The 21,775-nt window shown below is 40.3% G+C and overlaps 1 protein-coding gene across 1 annotated transcript in view; it reads left to right on the forward strand.

Annotated features, from left to right (window-relative positions):
• The window catches only part of ttc28 (tetratricopeptide repeat domain 28), a 114,016-nt gene that overhangs the window by 49,759 nt on the left and 42,482 nt on the right, over positions 1 to 21,775 (forward strand). The window contains exons 3-5 of the mRNA XM_079658348.1: positions 7,457 to 7,604; positions 14,287 to 14,559; positions 14,639 to 14,769. Of these exons, the coding sequence (XP_079514474.1) occupies positions 7,457 to 7,604; positions 14,287 to 14,559; positions 14,639 to 14,769 (552 nt within the window). The remainder of the gene's footprint in view (positions 1 to 7,456; positions 7,605 to 14,286; positions 14,560 to 14,638; positions 14,770 to 21,775) is intronic.

A 21,775-nucleotide genomic window follows, 5' to 3' on the forward strand; every position in this document is an offset into this window, starting at 1 on the left:
CTTATAAGCTTTTTATAAATCTCAAGTGGATTTTTTAATGGCTTTTATTTGACTAATTTAAAATGAAAATCTAAATCCATTTAGTGACAGCAATGCAAAACCCATCTCCTCAGCATTTACACCATTCGATGATCAAGGACATTGAAATTAGCCGTAGCTAGTCTTGGTTATTCAAAGCATTATAGCAGTGTATAAACATAAATATAATTAAAATTATATTTATTTCCAAATAACCTTGTGTTGATGCTTAAAGAAACTAATGTGTGGTCTTTCCTTGGGAATAAGAGCACTACTGTAGGCTGTTTTCTATTTACCCTGATGTGTTCAATGTCATCATAACCATTAGCAAAAGGAAAATATAGGAACCAAGGTCTATCGTCTGTTAATACTAGGGGTGCACCGAATGGGAAATTATTGGCCGAAACCGATACCGAAAATAGGAAACAGTTGGCCGAAAACCGAATGCCGAAAGGCCAAAAATGATTAATAGAAATATATATATATAGAAATATATATATAAAATGTATATATGTTTTACAAATGTTGTTCAGCTACCTGATTATGGAAAAATACATGATTATGGCAAAACTTAACTTAAATAATAATCACTATTATGGGTCCATAAAACATTTATTCAGCACTTTGAATGCATACAGTACATTAATTCTAAGTCAAGTGCATTTTCTTTTCTCTCTAGGATAACTACAACAAAGTGCATTCAGAACAAAGCCAAGGTGCTTTAAAACTGCATAAACATCTAGGCCAGTAGGCCTACAACAAAATAGTGTAAATAAAGACTGTAACAGCCAGGCCTTCAACAACAACAAAAGCACCTATAAGTTTGGTAACCTAACGTGTTGTTGTTATGACGTAATCAAAACGCGGCGACAAGCACGGCGCGCGACCATGCTCGCGGCTGGCTCACAGCCAACATGTCTGCCGCTTGGAGATATTTAAAAATATCAGAGAGAGAGGCGCGGATTGCGATTTGTAAAACGTGTTCAGCTGACATTTCTTGAGGGGGTGTAACTGCAAAGACTTTCACCACTTCGGGATTACTCCACCACTTGAAATCAAAACACCCAGACAAATATGCGGAGTATGATCAACGTAACCCTGTTCTCTGACATTCTGTGATATTTTTTCGGTGCTAAAACCCTTTCGGCCGAAAGCCGAAAGGGCCTTTTTAACTATTTTCGGCCGATAATTTTCGGTGGCCGAATATTCGGTGCATCCCTAGTTAATACCAACACTAAACTAGTATTGGGGCTTCCAACTAAATCGTTTTTTAGACCAGAGCTAAAATGGTGTGATGCTTTGGGAATCCTTTTGTCAAATGAAGCCTAATCTAAGCTGTTTTTTTCTCCCGGTTTACAGGTGTGTCAGCCCCTTTCATCTCTAACAAATCACTCAAGGCCACATCTCCCTCCACCTCCTCTACACACTGTTGTCATCTGTTCAGTCACGAGCAACAGTGCTGAAAAAATGATAAGGTTCAATCCACTTTGTGTACAGATGAAATGAGAGAGAAGGTTCTTTGTGTTTTGAGGCAGATTGTCTGATTTGCAAAGACATCAATCTCCATCATGTCTGGTTTATGTGATCCTCTCTCACTCGTGCTCACCCTCTCTCTCTCCCGCCACTTGTGTTGCCATCTGTTCTCGATTAATGTGAGTTACGAGCAGTAATTGAAGCATCTGTTCATCCGGTGTGCATCCTTTCCTCTGACACTCGAACATATAGCACCTCTCGCTACATCTCTCAATCTCTCCTTTCGTTTTGCTTTCCATTATGTCTCTCTCATACACACCGCTTGGTCTGCTGCTGCAGTGTTTTCAGCTGGTAGGTTGGTCCACCACTTGGATCCAGACTGAAATATCTCAACAACTATGAGATGGATTTCCTTGACATTTTGTTCAGACATTTGTTTTGCTCGGAGGATAAATCCTATTGACTTTGGGGATCCCATTACTTTTCTTCTTCTGCCACCACGACCATGGTCTTTTTGGTTTTGATTGAATTGTCTTACCTTATTTAATTGTGATTTGGTTAACATTCCCCTGAAAATTCAATTTGTTCCTAGAATTGATAAAAGTCAATACATTTATAAAAAGGTGGACGACACCAGTGGGCAAAGCTGTTCTGATTGGGATATTTTTAGGTTCCTCACTGTTTGCATATTATTTAAAAAGCAGCTGCTTTACTCTACAACCACAACTCGTATTAGGGCTCATCTGCTTGCTTTTCACCTACATGTGGCAGCGGAGTCACCAGAAACAAGTGGAGCAACATCAACTGTACAACATTTCCACCACATGTATCCACAAAGATCCTCACCAGATGGTTATAAAATGATTATACCTATGGGCCATTATTTGGGGATTTTGAAGGATAATGACAGATCTGGAGCCACAATATAAAGATCGTCATCGCACAATAACCTCAGACTGTTATATGAAGCCACATGGGAAAAGATGTAGACTATAGGCCTAATGAAGGTTGAAACACTCCCTGTACAGAGACAAATTGAAACACATACCATTTTAGTTCTAATTAGTTGGACCTTGACTTTTTGAGTGAGAGCTTTAGTAAAGTAAGGCTATTTTTCAAAATTTCTCTCAACATTTACCTGTTGCCCAGTTAACCAAAGCAATATGTGTGTGCCGGACAGCTAAACACTGATCTGTAACTTGCTAGAAAGCTTCGTAATGCAGAGGTGAGCTGTATATTCATCTGATTATTAACTGTGTGTATCAGCAATATCTGTGCCATAGTAGTTTAGGTGTCTGTGTCAGCTTAAAATCAAGAGCTCCAAGGTATATTTAAACACAACAAGGGGAAACATCAATAAATACACACAAATATAGGTACTGTAGATGCAAACACACTCACACATACAATATACCACCAGGATAAGTCTTGTCCTTTTTATTGATCAATTCACTTTCACTGACACAGACCTGTCAGCTGAAAGTGAAGATGCTGTCTTACTGCTGGATTGGGAAACGGTGTAAAATACCTGCAAACAAGACGTGACTAGAGCAGTTTGTGACTAGACTCTAATCTGACAAGATGCTCCAGAGCAACTGCTGAGAGGAAAGAAAAGCAAGACAGAAAGTGTGTTTCTGTGTGTGTGAGTCAGTGTGAACTGTACCCCCTGTATGTGCTTAGCGGGCTTCGCAGACTGACTGAGCTAATAGGCAGGATGTGTGTGAGCGGGAGGCTGGAAGAGGTGGTGAAGGCAGACTCTTCCTGCTGTCACTTTCTGTCTGGGTCTGGCATGTTTACACCCTTGATGGGGGTAAAAAGCTCCACACACACACACACACACACACACACACACACACACACACACACACACACACACACACACACACACACACACACACACACACACACACACACACACACACACACACACACACACACACACACACACACACACACACACACACACACACACACACACACACACACACACACACATCATAGTTTTACCTATTGTGCTGTACATTCAGTCAGACACAGTCATGCAGAGATAATTCCCGTCTCACATTGATTATAACTTCTCCTCCTCTGATGTAATCACCCTCATCTGACTGAAATTATCCTCCCGGAGCTTCCCTAATCAAGAATAGGACATGAATGCCTAAAAGAGAAACACTGCATCCTCCAAACGGGAGCCAAATCAGTGTGAGGGCGACAGATTTGAGGGGTAATGCTAAGTAGAGGTAGGCAGACAGGTGGGGTGTCCATATGTCGCCCCGCTATCCCCCCCGCTGCTCCCCTCTCCTGCCTGGATGGGGGTCAGAGGGCAGGCTGCTGTCTCTCTCTCCTCAGCATGGACACTTGGCATCATTGCCGCGAGCTGAAAAAGAGCCGCCATCCTGCATTTCAGCTATTGTCGAGTACTATAACTACTACTGCTTTACAATGGTGTTCTTTCTGTTTTAAATGACCGTTATTTGTCTCATTTTTAAGGGGAACTCGACTGACTTTATACATAATATGCATTTAAGTGAGCTACTGTGAACAAAAGTAATACAAAACCTTTTGTGTCTAGGCAGCTGTGTGAAGTCTGATAAATGTCCTTAAGCGATGTCACAGCACTAAGTCTTTAGAAAGTCAGGAAAGAAAAATCTGGTTGTGCGGAGCATGGTGTGGACTCAGAAAGAGTTTACCCAGAGCTTCCTCTTTGTTGCAGGCTTGAGACTACATAAACTGCTACTAGAAAAGTAAACTTGAATGAATTGAACTGTGAGCGGTCGAGTTGTATTGTGGGTAATGTAGGGACCATGTCTTGAAAAGGAAGAACAATGTGTGTTAGCACAAAGATGATATCTCTGGTACTGTGGCATTGGTAATGATCGTGAATCTGCAAATACTAAGGGCTATAGCTAAATATGTGGGGTAATCTCCTAGTGTTAAAGGTACAACTGTTTTATAGAATTAAAGGCTTTCAACATTCATACATAGACCTTTAGCATGCTCACAATGCATTTTGGTGAAAAACACAACTTTATACTTGTATTTACTTCTGGTTTTCCAGACTAAGAGTTTAGTTAATTCTGATCTGAAGTCAAATCTTTTTTTTTTTTTTTTTGCACCGTGTTTCAGCTTCATGGTTTTACAGGGAAAACCCCAAAACAACAACATTTTTGGACAAGTGTCCATCGCTTAGCGGTTGTTTGGAAGACAGCGTTGTTTTTTTGTCAGTAGGTTTGGCACTGTCCATATTACTGAATCTGATTGTGAGAGATTGACAGACACAGAAACTGTATTCGGGGTCATCACTTGTTTGTACTACAGATGGCAGAAAAATGAAAAGGCCATAAGGTTATTAAATAAAGAGGGTTATATTATCACTGCTGCTTTGGCTGATTTCTCTGTTTCTAAAGGGATATGACCCCAGCTGTAATCAGGAACCATTTATCCTCCTTTGTGTAAATCAACAGCGACATGACACCGTGTCCTGCTCACATTCTGCTCCCAACACCAACACACCCATTAAAGGCTTAATGTATTAGATTAGGCTTGACCCCCGGCTCTATTCGTTTCAATGAAGCTGCCTGAAGACGAGGAGAAGGACAAAGACAGTGGCGGGAGCAGAAAGTGGCAGGCGGGACAGGAGAAGCTGTGTAATCTAATTCCTCTTCTCTTTGTCTTCATACACTCACTGTCATGACAGATTATGTTTAAATGGGAGGGGAGAGGGCAGGATGATAAATGAGAGAGAAAAAGGGGGAGGAATTAGGGGGAAGAGAGAGGGAGACAGGACAATTAAGTTACAGTCTGTTCTGCAGAGAGAAGAAGAGAGGTGTGTTTGTGTGTGTCCTCCTCGTGAATTTAATGTCATGATTCATTGACTCCAATTTTGCTGTGAAATGCACGAGGGATCCCAATGAAGTGTGTGTGTGTTTGTGTGTGTGTGTGTGTGTGTGTGTGTGTGTGTGTGTGTGTGTGTGTGTGTGTGTGTGTGTGTGTGTGTGTGTGTGTGTGTGTGTGTGTGTGTGTGTGTGTGTGTGTGTGTGTGTGTGTGTGTGTGTGTGTGTGTGTGTGTGTGTGTGTGTGTGTGTGTGTGTGTGTGTGTGTGTGTGTGTGTGTGTGTGTGTGTGTGTGTGTGTGTGTGTGGCATGCGGCATGCGTAAACTGTGTGCGATATACTCTGCTGAAAGTAAAAGGCGTGCTTTCAAAACCTTAGTTAACTTAACAATAATTATTATGAGCAAAATTAAAGGTCCCATGTCATGCTTTTCCGGTTATTACCAGTCTCTGCATGTAAACGGTCTGCAGAGTCAAAAACCCTCAAAGTACACCCTGTAGCGAGTAAAACTCTAACACAGAAAATACCTGTATGCCGCCTCGTTAGAGATTTTTCTTTTTCCATTTGTTTCTTCCGGGAACCTCGTGACGTAACGAGTACCCCATTGACCAATTGGTCCTAATGGACCAATCCGCGGAGCCGTTACGTGGAACTGCAGCTCTGCGGATTTCTCAGCCTGAGACGGCGGGACGCGGCGAGGCTGTGAGTCTGTGTGTGAGCTCACACACAGACTCACAGCCAGGCTGCGGGTGTGTGTGTGCTCGGGCTGGGTTTCGCTGTGTCTCGCTGTCTCGCCGACCCGGAAACCACACCAGTAAGCCAGCTCACACTGTCCGCTCCTCGCAGCAGCAGCGAGCCTCGCAACGTCCCGCCAACACGGCACCCAGACCCCACGCAGCATTCTCATCTGTTTGTCATTACTGGTTTCCTTTTCTTGTTGCTAACGCAGCATAATCACTGATGTTCCGATGTAACGGTGGTGGACTCATCAGAACAGAGTGGGCGAGCTGACCAATCAGAGCACAGTGGGCTCATAGGGAGGGGGGGCAGGAGCCCCAACAAGCCGTGTAGGACAGAGGGTAAATACACATACTATACAGAGATGCTGTATGAGAAACCTATGTGTATTTGGAAAATTGCACAATATAAATCTATTCTAGTAGACCTCAACAATAGAATTATGATCAGTAGAAATAGCCATGTCATGGGACCTTTAACTCAAAACATGAAAGTAAAAGTACTCACTGTGGAGTAAAATGTTTCCTGTCAGTGTTTACTACTTTATATGATGTATTCGGATTAATATTACTGCTGGTTTGTGTGTATTTTATTGTGTACAGTATGTGGTATAGTTTGATCCACATCATTGCACTTTGTTCTATAAGATTATAACATATGTAGCCATGTTGTGCTGTCAGAACCACATATCTCAAAACATTTTCATCAGAAAAACAGCCTTTGTAATGACGCATTTTCAGATGATCCAAGAGGGTTCTTTAATAGTCTTTTTAGCTTATGAGGTAATGTTATTTTCTCAGCACATAAATGAACACTTCATCCATTCAACATTTTACTGGACAAGCAATAAAATATGTGATATAAAAAATAACCAACAGCTGTTGGAGTTGAATTGTAAAGAGGTATTAAAAGGAAATAAAGTAGATACATCTGCCATGAATACTAGCGTTATCAGTAGCTTTGCTCAGCTGTAGGGACTTGGCTTGGGAACCGAATTGTCGCTGGTTCAAGTCCCAAAGAGTTTGGAGTGTGGACTCGTAGCTGGAGAGGGGCAACCTCCTGGTCACTACTGTCCATGAGCAAGGCACTGAACCCCCAACTGCTCCCTGGCAGCATAACACATGGCACCCTATTCCCTTTTACACCTCGTTATAAGACATGCATGTGTGTATTACAACCTTATGTGTATAGGTCCTGTGCATGTGCCATTTGTGATCTTCTTCTTTTGAAGCACATGTACCTGAAAGTAATTGAGTTATTGTTGAACATGGAACTCACGCTTAGCTTCTGGCATGACCACAAATCAAGTCAGAATCACCTATCTTTTAGCCATAACAATTCAGAAGCAGATAAAAATGTAAAGGTCTTGATTCACTTTCTTTCTTCTTCCTGCAGGCCTACTTTCGTCAGGGGGTTGCCCTGCAGTACCTGGGTCGTCATGCCGACGCCCTGGCAGCGTTCTCCTCCGGCCTCGCCCAGGACCCCAAGAGTCTCCAGCTGCTCGTCGGCATGGTGGAGGCCGCCATGAAATCACCCCTCAGAGGTAAGACTGATCTAACATGCTGTGTCCTTTCAACCTTATCTCCTAAAAATTACGTTCCCACAGAACTAAACTGCATTCTCAATTACGTTTAGCTAGGAACGTATTTTCTCCCACGTTACATTCGTTATGAACGTATCTCAAATACGTTTATTTTCTACATATCTTTGCCATTTATTGTCTTGCTTATGATAATGATAATAGTCATTTATAAATATCATTTTAGAGCACACATTTGAAATCAGTAGGCGAGGCTGTAATTTCGCCAGCTGTTACTCTCATGAGCGAGGCAGAAAATAATAGTTTTATCATGCCAAAAAGCTGCTGTGTCATTTATTGCACCTCAAACATTAAAACAAATCCAGAGTTACGTGTTTCTGTACTTCCTCTAAGAACAAAGGACAGTAAAAGAAGATCTCTGTGGCTTCAGGCTTGATCGCCGTTCAAATGACAGCGTTGGTTTCCCCAAAAGTGGGCGGGGCTGTTAAGTAACGTAGATTTTACTCTCATATATTATTCAAAACCATTCTATTTAATTTAACGTAAATTACACGCCAGTGTTTTATCTTTTAATTTGTTTGTTTTTATTTTAAATCGTATAATGTCTGACTTTTTTTGCCGTCTGTGAGGAAAGGAAGTGGGGCTTAGAGCCACAAAATACTGAAATCTGTATTTTTTTAAATCTTTTTTTCCTTCTAATTTGTTATTCTTTTTAAATGCAATTTACTCAACAATAATACACAATTATCCTTGTTTTTATTTATTCTTTTAATTCTATTATCTTGGGCTTTTTAGCATGCTTTTTAGCCGTAAAAATTATTTATTAGTTATTTTTGTTGAGTAATGTTATTTGATGAAAAAAATATTAAGGATACATACTTTCATAGGGGGAAAGTAGAAGGTCAATGATAGAAATACAGAATATAAAAAATCAAGAAGATACTGTAGTGATCTCTACAATAATACAGTTTAGTGCTGGATGTGCAAAGATATTAATATGAGGATGTGCAAAACAGACAAACTAATTAACCTTTATTAACACATTTAAGAATACTTCAGGCTAAGGTCTTCTTTCAAATAAGAAAAAAGCTTTGGGGGTATCTATCTACAGATAGATATATTAAGCCTGACAAAGTACTTAACGTCTAATATATTGCTTTCCTGCAATGTTAACTATGTTGAAGCACTTACAGTATTTTAACTGATATTATACACATTAATTATACTCTTATGTATGTAGATAGTATAAGAAATGTGCAGAATTTGACAGTTTAATGGTGGAGGTATACACACATATTGTCTTGTAATGCGCTGTTGCATAGCTACACTTGTGTATATGATATGTCAATAAACCTTAGGAAATCTTGAAATGGATGTGCAAAATAGCAATTATTTACAGTTTTTAATGAACTATTAGTAGAGAATAACGAGTAATTAATATACTTTATAGAGATCTGTAGATAAATGTTTAGTCTTCTCAAACACCAACTATAAAATATCTCTCCTGATTTTTGGCACTTGACAATCACCTTTCCCTGAATTTTACTCAGGTGTAACTAAAGTCTGCTTTAAGGGTTGTTTATATTTCACACCATTAATCTGCAAAGTAACTAAAATAAATGTAGTGGAGTAAAAATACCAGGTTAACCTCTGAATTGTAGTGGAGTACAATTACAAAGTAACAATGAGCTGTCATGTGGGTATATATTAATGCTGCCTATTATGGATACAAGCCATTTTCACCCATTTAGTAATTACATGTTGTACCCACCAATGTGTTTCCTATCGCCTAAACCTCCAGGGCTGTACACAGTTTAATAATGTCAACTTCTAATTTTGGGAAAAAACGAAAACTTCTTTTAAAACTACAATTCCCAGGAGAGACGTGCCATAGACTCGAGAACATGTTGCGAAGCATGTGTAGTTCTGGGGGGGCGTTCGAGTCCAGTTTTGAATAGACTGTCGTGGTTTCGTTCCATTTCAAAGAGCTTGGCGCTCGGCGTAGCCTTGGCGCACTGCCACTCCATCATCCAATCCCAGAGCTTGAAGATTAATCACGGGGTTTGTCAACAGGACTGTAGTCCCAAACGATAGCTGTGGATTATGGGTAGTGTAGTGTCTTCGGCCATCCTAAACTGAATTTTTTTTCGGATATTATATCGCATTAACAACACCACATCTGGCGTCACAGAGATCTTCTGTTACTGTCCTTTCTTCTTAGAGGAAGTACAGAAACACGTAACTCTGGATTTGTTTTAATGTTTGAGGTGCAATAAACGACACAGCAGCTTTTTGGCATGTTAAAACTATTATTTTCTGCCTCGCTCATGAGAGTAACAGCTGGCGAAATTACAGCCTCGCCTACTGATTTCAATGTGTGCTCTAAAATGATATGTATAAATGACTATTATCATTATTATAAGCAAGACCATAAATGGCAAAGATAGAAAATATACGTCTTTAAGATATGTTCATAAGAAACGTAACGTGGGAAAAAATATGTTTCTAGAAGATATGTAGAAAATAAACGTATTTGAGATACGTTCATAACGATCGTAACGTGGGAGAAAATACGTTTCTAGCTAAACGTAATTGAGAATGCAGTTTAGTTCTGTGGGAATGTAATTTTTAGGAGAAAGGGTTGGTCCTTTTCTAAAACCTTATCACGTATTTCTGTACAACAACTCCAGAGATGTATACATTTATTTGTTTGACTTGTCTCCCATAACTCTGAAAGTTGTTGGAGTGGAGAGTGAGACGTCAGCGCTGAGGAAACTGACTTTTCTTTTGTTGTGTTATTCAGTGACCCTCCTCTGAGATATAAAAAGATGCCTCTGATGATTCACATCCCACAAACAAATGCACTTTTTATCTGACAGAGGGAGAAAAGAGACACTTAAGTGAGATGTAGAAAATGAATAAAACAAGCACGTCAGATGAAGTACAAAGAGAATGAGTCTGATGTTTAGTGTATGAAACACACACATTCATGCACATGTAAACTGTCCATGAGGCAGCTCTTCACTGTGATGGGCAGAGGTTAATAAATAAGTGCTATCTTGTTCACTCTCTGTTTTCAGGACATTCATATGAAAACAAGTTTTTATTTTTTATTTTACAATGTCTACAGAACTTGCTTCCCCAATCACTGATTTCATTTTAAGAGATTGTAAACTTGAATCAATCTTATCATCTAACCCTCTAAAAAATGAATATCTGTATTTCTGTAAATTGTATAATATGAAAACATATCGACAGTTAGTTGGAGAACTAGGCCTTTCAAGCTAAAAAACTGTCTTTGATGACATTTTATCAAATGGACTCTAAGGCTATGTTAACATGAGTAGTTACCGCTCTGTTCAGAACTAAAGGGAAATGTTTTGAATTTGGGGGTTTAGAATTCGACCCTGAATCAGGAGCAAGGGTTTGTCTCAGCTATTTCAAATGCAGACAGTTCATTTCCAGAGGAAAAATACGTATTGATTACAGTTGGCAGATAGGGTATTCATATCAGGTGAGTTAGTTTTGGAGTAAGGAATCGGTCATAGAGGCAGAAAGTTGGTTTTGCTGCAATCATTTACTGATGTCTAATGTTTGAGAAAGTAAACAGATTGTCCAGAAGTTACAAATAATCAAATTTCTCATTAGATGCTTTGCCATCATGAAGAATCTTACGAGCATGAGCTGAGAACGGTGAAGGGATGGTTTTGCTACCATGTTTGTTAGCATGAATTTGCTTCTCGTTGAGCCCTTGATGAAATATTTACAACGTAGACTCTTGTGTGTCATTGATCTCTCCAGCCACTGTTCACAGTGCACTTTAATGTGCCGGTCTCAACAGCAGAAGAAGATGAGGTGCACAAATCAAGGATGGTTTGCAGGCTAGAGTTGGCACAGGATTATGTTTTATGCCCTTCAGCTGTATCAGAATGAGAGCAACGCTTCTTGGGGATAGCCTTCCACTTGGCAAGCTACAGCAAATGTCTATGCACGTGGAATTCAGCTCGCTCACTGGAGAGCATTATCTAGTTATTCACGACATTTCCCTTTGAGGTAGAGAAAGTCGATCCAGATGAGGCGTGTGAGCACAAGGCCATTGGTAACTGACCAAATGAGATCTGCTTTCTCTTTTTTTAGCATTTACAAACAGCTGCAGCATTGAAGGAAAGATGCAGCTCTCCTACCAGTGTTCGATAGGGATAAGGGGCTGTGCAATACATTTATATCATATGGATATCAGGACATGAGACTGGATTACTTATTAATATCGTTTTTGGGGAATTTTATTGTGGTATAATTGGGGCACAGTGACTCAGTCCGTTGTGACTTGGCCTTGGAACTGTAGGGTAGCCGGGTCAATGTGTGTGGGCACCTCTCAAGCTACCAGGTGTCGACTGGTAGCTTGAGAGGGGCCAGTTCACCTCCTGGGCCCTGCGGAGGTGCCCTCGAGCAAGGCACCTAACCCCCGATACGACTGGCTGCCTCTCCACTCTGTATACCTGTGTGTATTTGTGCTGTGTGTGTTTATAAAACAGAGTTGAAACTGAATTATCCCCCAGGGGAATCAATAATGGTTCATCTTCTTCTTCATCTTAATTGTTAAATCTTAATAAAATATACAAAAATATTCCAGACAATTTAAAAAAATAAAATTAAAAAAAAGTGACATTCAAATATTTGGCCTCTTTGATATAGAAATCTTGGAGGTGCTACATTTTGACACATTTTAAAAATATGTTCATTTTATTGGAGTGGCTTGTGCAATCTATTGCATTGTTGCAGAGCACTGCTTTTACCACAAATGTGATATATTATTGTCTTTTTTTTACTTTACCGACAGTAAAGTGATGCACTTTTCAGACTGTTCTAGCGTTTCCATTATTATTAGCCATTATATCCCCTTTAACGATCATTATTTATCAAAAGCCTTCCAAATACATTTATGAAAGCACCAAGAGTCAACTGTTCAATATCATCAATATTGGGGGATTTTATTAATTATATCTAGATCCCTCAGCCCTATATTGTGATCACAGCATGTTGTAAGCAGCATAAGCGAGGACATGCAGTGTTGTGTTTGTGTGACAAGACTCCTGTCTGAACTACTGCAAGACTTCACTGTGCAGATCTGATGCTGTGGGGGGGGGGGGGGGGTTCTGCTGTCCAGGGGCTGCAACCTCAAAAACTGTATCTCCCATAAGCTTCAAAGCAAGCGAGCCTCAAAGCTTACAGTCAGACTCCAAGTATCAAATGATACCAGGAGTTGTCATGCTCGAGTAAGCAGAAGGAAGGGCAACATGTGGGAGCATGGAGAGGTCCAAGGTGCAGGAGGGGGGGGCTGCAGTTTGCCAGCATGGAGGGCAGGTGGGGGGGGGGGCCTCCTCTGCGTTATCTGTCCCCTGTTGGGTCTGCTGATGTCTTTTTTAAAGCCTGACGTGCTCTGAGGCATCAGCCAGGCAAGTTGTTAAAAAGTCGAGGCAATCCTTCCAATTCTCACCGGAGGATGTTTACTAAGCCTGCCTCAAATTAGCGTGAGAAGCGCAACATTTTACATCGCCACCAATTTTTCAATTTAGCGCGGTATTTACTGAAACTACACATGCAAATGAGACCAGCTGCAGTTGATGTCATTTGCATAAAGTGTTAAGCTCAATATGACCCCGACGGTGGTTCTGGCACATGTTGCATGCCTGGATAGCAGAGTGCAACTAGAGTGCAAGAGTAGAACTACAGGCAAAACATCATAGGTGAGTTATGAAACATAAGCATGGGAACAAATACATTCCAATTTTTGTATCTCAATAAAACAGCGCAAAATGTTTTACACCTGCTTTTTCTCGGATGTCACATGCAGTTTCCTCTGCTGCATTGATCAGCCAGCAGCTTTGGCTCTAACACAAAATACAGTTTCTTTTAAGTGCAAAATAGAAGTACAGCAGCAGCCAGATATAGTGAAACCTAGAAGTCACAGCTCTGTCCTCTCTCTGCTCTACATCACTGTTTCCCCCTCAGGACCATACATTAGCACTAATTCTCCCTCCAAGCAGCACCCAGACAAATGATTTAGTGATTTTGCAGCAGTTGCATGCTTTGCCTCCACACAAGCATGTTTTCCTATAAGTCACATTATGTAACTTGCAGATTTTATAATGACTGTAGTGTTTTATATCATTACCCAAAAATATCACAAATATATATACGTCCTGTATTGTCCAATCAGATCACCAGTGTTACCACCGTTACACATTACAGTATAACTGTAACGCACATTACTTTTAGTTTTGGCTGTGTTATCTCTGTACACTGCACATATTCTCTATTGTTGCACAGTGAACTTTTGCACATTCCTTTCACAATAATCTTGCACATTCCTACAAATTAAACACTCATATGTCTTTCATATTTTTTTCACATTTTGATTGACCATTTGCTTAAAATTGTATTGAGGTTTCTAGATTTTCTTTTAGTAGTACCCAAGCAAATTCCTTCACTTTAAAATGTACTTAGCAATAAACCTCAATGTTTCTTCCACATACCACGTGGACCAAACTGAAAATAATGAATGTCAAACAGTTAAATAGATGACATTCAAAAACTGATGCAACTCTGAATGTTACATTTCATGCCAATCAGACACTAATAAAAACGACTTTCCTCACGGTCGTCTTTGTGTCTCCCTGCTCAGACTCCCTGGAGCCGACCTACCAGCAGCTGCAGAAGATGAAGCTGGACAAGAGCCCGTTCGTGGTGGTGTCCGTCATTGGTCAGGAGCTGCTGACCCACAGTTTCCATGGCGCCTCCGTGGTGGTCCTGGAGGCCGGGCTGAAGATCGGCACGTGCTCGCTGAAGCTGCGGGGGTCCGTCTTCTCGGCCCTCAGCTCGGCATACTGGTCTCTAGGTAACGCGGAGAAGAGTGTGGCCTACATGCAGCAGGACCTGGAGGTCACCAAGACTTTAGGTACGAAGAGGAGCAAGAGATACAGTGCAGAGTGAAATGATAATGAAGAAAGGGAACTCATATTCTCATTTGTCCACAGGTGACCAGTCAGGGGAGTGTCGTGCTCACGGGAACCTCGGCTCTGCCCTCTTCTCCAAAGGCAGCTACAGAGAAGCGCTGGCCAATCACAGGAACCAGTTAGTGCTGGCCATGAAGCTCAAGGACAGAGAGGTACGTTTGCATACAAAAATGCTGAGTGTGCTCATGCATATTCATGATGAACCAGATTTGCAGTCTAACTCTTGGCAGTATCAGTATTTGCTTCTCGGTTTAACAAGTTAGAGATAACAATCTGATTGAAGTGCACCACACAAATGTAGGCTGGGGCCCAAGCTATCACCCAGAGCAGGTCCTGTATCCATGCCCACCTCGTAGAGCCAGATATTACCATCACGTTTACAGATTAAAGTTATATTTGACGGGTTTGTCAATGCATGAACTTTGTTAAAAAAAACTAACTAATTTATTTTCAGGCAGTATAGGTAAAAAAATAAAAAATAAAATATTTATTGTGTGCGGCAAATCTCTGAATGAGAGAATCAGTTCAGGGGTATCTTACGCATCCAAGTCCCAAGCAGGGATGGGACGTTATTAATGTTTAATTAGGGATCTCCCAATTCAGTTTTTTCCCGCCTCAGATCCTAATCTAAAAATACCCAGTAGTTATCACACTTTTACAGGTTTGTTTTTGCATTTTAAAATGGGATGGAATTCATGTGTTGGGTAAGACACTGGTATAATATAATAAGATCAATATGAGTTAATCTTGAAAATAGTTAGTGTTAAACAGTCCAAAGCGTGTCAGTTTTTTGCAGAGCTGCAACTAAAAGCAGTATAAATGTATCTCTCTCCATTCTGCTATGTTTATTTAAAGTACCATACTGATTATTCAGTATAAGCCTATACTGTAGATGAATATGACAACGTCACCTGTCTGTACAAAACAGTGAATTAAGTTTAGATTGGAAATTATCATCCAAACCTAAATAAATATTAAAACAAACTTCTGATTAGCTCTTGCTCCTTTGCTAGTTTGGAGCGTCTGACTCTCAGAGCAGGTGTTTTCAGCCTCGGGCCGCAGCTGAACTCCCCTGTTTCCTTCTGAAACACTTTGGACAGTTGTGAGAAGTGAACTTAATTAGACTGCTGTTTCAGGTTAGACTTTGGCCCCTCCATGTCTCAAAACACTAAGTGAAGCTGTCAGGTTTTTTGTGTTCATCTACCTTCGTCAAACTAACCAAACAAACAGTGTTTCGTACATCTACTGTGTGTGTGTGTGTGTTTTCATGTATGAGAGTGTGTTGCTTTTTCAGTTTCATGACGTAGTGTACATACAATTATGTGTCATTGTATAATTAAATATTTAATTTAATCTGTGCCTGCTGAGTTTTATGTAGAACAGGGGTACTCAAACTTTTTTGTTAAAGGTCCACTTGTGAATTTTATACAAGGTCAAAGGTCCGGATCAATGCCAGTAAAGTCCCCGTCCCCCCGTCCCCCCCGTCCCCCCGTCCCCCCCCCTCGGAGCGGAGCAACGAAACTGAAATTAAGAAGCAGTTTTGGTACGCAATGCCTGGGGGGGGTTTCCCGACCTGTCGTTGCAGTAAATTAAAGGGTGTTTCGTGTTGTCCTGTGGACCTTCTTAATCTTTTTTTGTTCTTTTTTTTTTTAAAGAAAATTTTATTTTGTTTTTTCGTTTATTCTGGTTTGTTTTGTGCTTGTATCTTTTATTTTAAATGTATTTATTTATTGAATGTTTTGTGAGCTGAGCTGTGTGGTTTTATATTTTATGTATCTCTCTGTACAGCACTTTGGTCTGGAGGTTTTAAAGTGCTATATAAATAAAGTTGGATTGGATTAATCTACTTTATTTGGGGGCCCCCTTCTGGTCCAAGCACTTGCCTGTCGGTAAACAGCGCCCCTGTATACACACACACATTCAATACATACATACAGTTTGATGGCTTGAACTAGTGGGAGAAATGGCACTGTTTGTCTGTAGCCAATGCCTTGAACCTCGGCAAAAATGGCATTAAAAGCCTTAGAAAGTCAAGGTAAACTTGCGGTTTACGTTAAGTAAATATCTATGCACGTTCATTCTCACAACGCGTCAGACAATGCACTTTGTGATGTCTTTTATACATAAATATGTGTCCCCGGTGCGTCAGGGAACTCACGCAGCGTCAGAAAATAAAACCGTCTCTCTTTTCCTCCGTACCCAAATCCTTTTACAACGAGCGGATACAGATTTGCTGCCGATCTGACGTCAAATCGGCAGCGGACCCACAGAGAGTTGCTATCAGAAACAATGCCTGACGTGTTTTGGACGTAATCTCGTCTTTGTTTACATTAGCAAGCCTCGCTAACACTCAGAGCTAACCTGTACTGAAGAGCACATGTGTTTAAAAAGCAGGAAATAAAAAAAGAAACTCACCTTGTGATAAACCCACAAGAGAAAAAGCATTTGAGATACTGTTTCAGAAATAATCTTTCATGTGGTTTAGAACAGGATGGCGTTTTATCACAGCAGAATTTAACTTTATCTCCGGTAGAATTCTGATCAGGCATTAGCTCCGCCTCCTCTTTTTTTTTTTTTCAAGCTCAGGACCCAAAATCCGCGTTTCTCTAACAGGGCTACAAAAGAGGGGTATGATGAGCAGTATGAGGCATGGCTACAATGGGTGATCTGTTTGGTAGATCACAGCACAAAACTTTAGACATGTTTTGTATAGGTATGGCCCTACTGGTCCACTTTAATTTTCATCAGATTCAGAATTTTTTTTATTTATTTATTTATTTTTATTTAATAATGGGACACAGGGTTCAGTCCGGATTGATTTGCAGATCGGTCCGGATCCGGACCTTGGTCCGGAGTTTGAGAAGCCCTGATGTAGAATATTACATTAAATTACTAATTAGTGTGTGTGTTTGTTAATTCCTCAATCGTGTTTGTGTACTCTTCTGTGTGTGCCGATGGTTACAGAGTTTTCGTTTGTACATAAGTATTTGTGACTGCTGCTGTGTACCAGAATATGTTGATTATTTAGATGTTATCTTTACGTTGTTGCTTCACGTTTTGCAAGGTTTTGTTGGTTGATTACATATGATCAACACCCCCTGAAATACAATATTATTTTCCTTTTTCTGTGAGGTTTGAGTGAGGTGGGTTATATTTTATATATGTAATCTTATATACTAAATACAAATATATATTATATTGCATTTATCCCAATATATGCAAACCATATAACGATGCCTTAACAGAATACTTCAACATTAAAATGACCAATTGAATCATCAGTTACTTACAGTATTCATTCTTAAAGAAAAAAACTAATACAAAAAAAGGTTATATTATTTTTGTTAAATTCACAATTGTCCTAATATTAATACATTAATAAATATATGAAGCAATAATAAAAAAAGAATGACCAAAATAAGAATACCCACTTTTTAGCTTTGTAACTCACTCTATGTAAACAACGTGGTTGTACTTGTCATAACTTTTTGTGACATAGATGGCTTAAAGTATACCTTAAAGTTTTTTCCTCCTTCTTGAGGCCCTTCATATCACAACAGTTCTTCTCAAAATATAAAATCACTCTAATATATTTATGATTAATATTGTTATTGCAGTCTGAAAGGACCAGACAGTTGGACTCATTATTATTACGATACTGTATATCTTCTTCTATTAACTCAATAAGATAAGTACATCTCTAATGTACAACTTTATTATAACTGTGACAGTCCACTATAGGTTTGGGTCCACTGGACCATCACACTCCAGAGGCTTGATATTACACTCAGACACACGCACACACACACACACGAACACACGCACGCACGCACGCACACACGCACGCACACACACACACACACACGCACACTAGCATGTGATTGCATCCTGGATGTGGAGAGGTGGATTGAACACCTGTCAGTAAGACGAATGAGGGCTTTAGTAAGTTTGTTTTAATGAAAGCAAAGCTTGTGTTTCTGAGCAGCTTCCACTTCTATCACATTAGTTTTGTCATAAATCTCAGAATCAGTATTAGTATTGAAACCAGACAGATCAGTTTCTCCCTCTGAGCTTTGTGTGTGTGTGTTTGTGTGTGTGTGTGCTGGAGTGGTGCGTCTGTGTTGTTGACAGACGGATTATTGAGCCTCTCATCCACAGGTGCACAGCCTGAGGCGGCTGAAACATGGCCATCAACAGAAATCCATATCTCCCACTGTGTGTTTGCTTTGCTGTCGTACATGTGTTTATTTGAGTGTTTCCAGACAGCATGTCTCCAAACAAAGACGCCACATGCGGAGCGCTGATGTTAAACCCACAGGGGTGGACACACAAAAACAAGCAACACCTTTATAATATTGTATAAATCAGTTCACCTGCTCTGAACTTAAAACACTCAGTCAGTTGACAGAAAATGAATAGGAAACATTGATGGTAATCAATTAATCATTTGAGTCTGAGAATTTGTCAATCCTCATAAAATCAAATGACAAATTACATTTCTATGATGTTTTTTGGCTGTGTGTCGAACATAACCATTGAAGTATCATGTCAGACTCCAACAAAAGTGATGAAGTGCTTTTCTTAACCCTACTGAAAAAAAGTGTATCTATTGGTTTCTCTCCTATTTGTAAAATAATTACCACCTTTATCAAGTTTATTATGTAAAACATTAGTCAAAGATAAGTTGATTTGTCTATATAGAAGTTTCTGAGATTGCATAATAATAAAAGGTGTAGTTTGATTGTGAACTGTTTGATATTTGGGCTATTTCACCACTTTTGGCACCTCCCACTAGTTACTAACTGAACTAAAGACAAAAACTTGTTGTAGGCAGAACTAGATAATCATAACGACTGCGGTGGAACCTCACATGTAAAGCCACGAATATAACTGTAATGTTTAAAAAATATTTCACTTTTGAAATGGTAGACAGATGTATTTTCAGGGATGGACTATGAGCTTCTCCTACAACAAACTTTGAAGGACATACAATCCTCTGGTATTTGAAATGTTGCTAAAAATTCAATAAATTGTAAACATTTTGATTTCTAAGTTTTCTATACAACAATGTAAGTGGTCCCCTACCTGGGGCTGATGGTTGGGCTATAGCCCACATTTATTGCAATAGCTTTTTATTCTCTTATCTTTCTTGGCCAACATTACATTTTCTATTAAAGTCCATTTCAGAATTATGGATTATGATGAATTTGTTTTGATAACAATGCAGTAAATCAAGAAGTTTGACGATTTTCACTCACTAACATGCCAGAACTTCAGAAGCTCTTCCCAGACTTCCCTCTCCATCTTTCTGTCCTTTCTCACGCTGTATGTTCTGACTCAGACTTTTGGTCTCTGAGTCGAACCAACATGAACCAGGTTAACTCAGAACTGCCATTTCCCTCAGAAGCAGCAGGAGAACTCATTTCTTTCTTTATCCCATGCTGAGGGTGAAAAGCCTATATTTTTTGGGTGATTGAGCATCGCTTTAGCAAACCCCCCCCCATGACTCCCGGGCACTTTATCGAGCTCAGCAGCAGGCAGAGGATGCACTAATCTTCCTCTCTCTCCTCTCTTTATTTAGAGTTAGAGATATTTTCCTGCCTCTTTTTAACTCACAGGGTTTTTCTCTTTCTCCCCACGCAGACCCTCCTAATGAGATCTCCCTGCAACATTATATAAAAGATCTAATAATGACAGGTTGCATATTATCTTAGATTTTCTTACTGTGCGAAATGACAAGGGTTGTCAGTTTCTCCATCTCCTTATAAAAATAGACATCAACCGTACGGGTTCGCAGGCCCAGACACAACATGATTGGATTTCTTTTAGTTTGTTCTCGTGCAGAGGAAACATTGTGTCCTTGAGGGAAATCAAACACTTGTCTGGCCGGTTGACTGTACACACAGAGGCCTTCTCGTCATTTATTAAATCTCCCTCTCCTGCTTGGGAGATGTCAACAGGATTTTATGTGTTTACGCTCATCACTTTGCTGGGAATTGGGATTCCCTTTGGTGTGTGCTGTCCTTTTCACAGCGACACACACATAGACACAGAAATGAAAAGAGCAGTTTTCCCTTGATTTTAATTAGAAGGTAAATTCCACCAAAAGGTCAGTATGGCTGTTTTCATTTCTTAGCATTCATTAAGGCTTCTATTTAAAGGAATTTGGTGTTGATGTGTGTCGCTTTTATTCATGATCAAGTGATCTGTGGGATCAGTTTCTCTCCTGGTAGAGTAAAATATGTTTAAAGTGGCCCTTTTATGCCGATTAGGCGCTTTCACATCGGAGTACTTTTCCCAGTATAGTTCCGATATAGTTCCTAAAATGTGCATTCACACCAAAAAAATCTGGAACTAGAACTTAGTTCATGAGAACCTTTTCACCCCCTTTTCAGTCCCTGCTAGAGAGCAGGTACTTTCGTGGTAGACAAAGGTTCCCATTTCTGATTGGCCGGGCGGATTGCAAACCAAGCCCCGTAAAAATCCCAAAAGGTTTTGTGAAGCCGCCATTTTATTTTCCTCGCATTAGCATTATTAGCATTAGCTCAGCGCACAAACGGAGAGAGACTAACTTATGGCAACACAAAAGAAAACATGGGAGTGGTGGAGATGAGGAGGTGTCGGCGTTTCTGGCGATTTACTCCCAGACTGAAGCCAGTCCCCAACTCCGGGGACTTCCGGCCGGGGACTTCGGGTGGCAGTGTCACTTCCCGATCTGCATTGCACATGTGCGAGATGGTCCGCCATATTGGACAACTCCGTACGGCAACCCAAATAGGACACTTGACGTCTAGACGGCTGACCAATATGCATTGCGCATGCACGAGTTTTAAACTTAAAGTGGACCTATTATGCTATATTGGAAAAAAGGACCATACCTATAAAAAACATGTGAAGTTTTTTGCTTAAAATACCACACAGATCACCCATTGTAGCCATGCCTCATACTGCTCAAACCCCTCTTTTGCAGCCCTGTTATGGCGCATTTCCACGACAGCGCGGAGCTCGCTTTAAGCGTGCCGAGCCTTGCGGGCCCGTTTTTGGTTGCGTTTCCACTTAGCGTAGTACCGGCTAGCCGCGGGTACTATTTCAAAGTTTTCTGGCCCCATAAAATCGAGGTTCTTTCCGGGCCAACAACCAGGCTGAGTATGCTAAACT

The sequence above is a fragment of the Notothenia rossii genome (assembly GCF_949606895.1).
Source record: "Notothenia rossii genome assembly, chromosome: 11".
Taxonomy (NCBI): domain Eukaryota; kingdom Metazoa; phylum Chordata; class Actinopteri; order Perciformes; family Nototheniidae; genus Notothenia; species Notothenia rossii.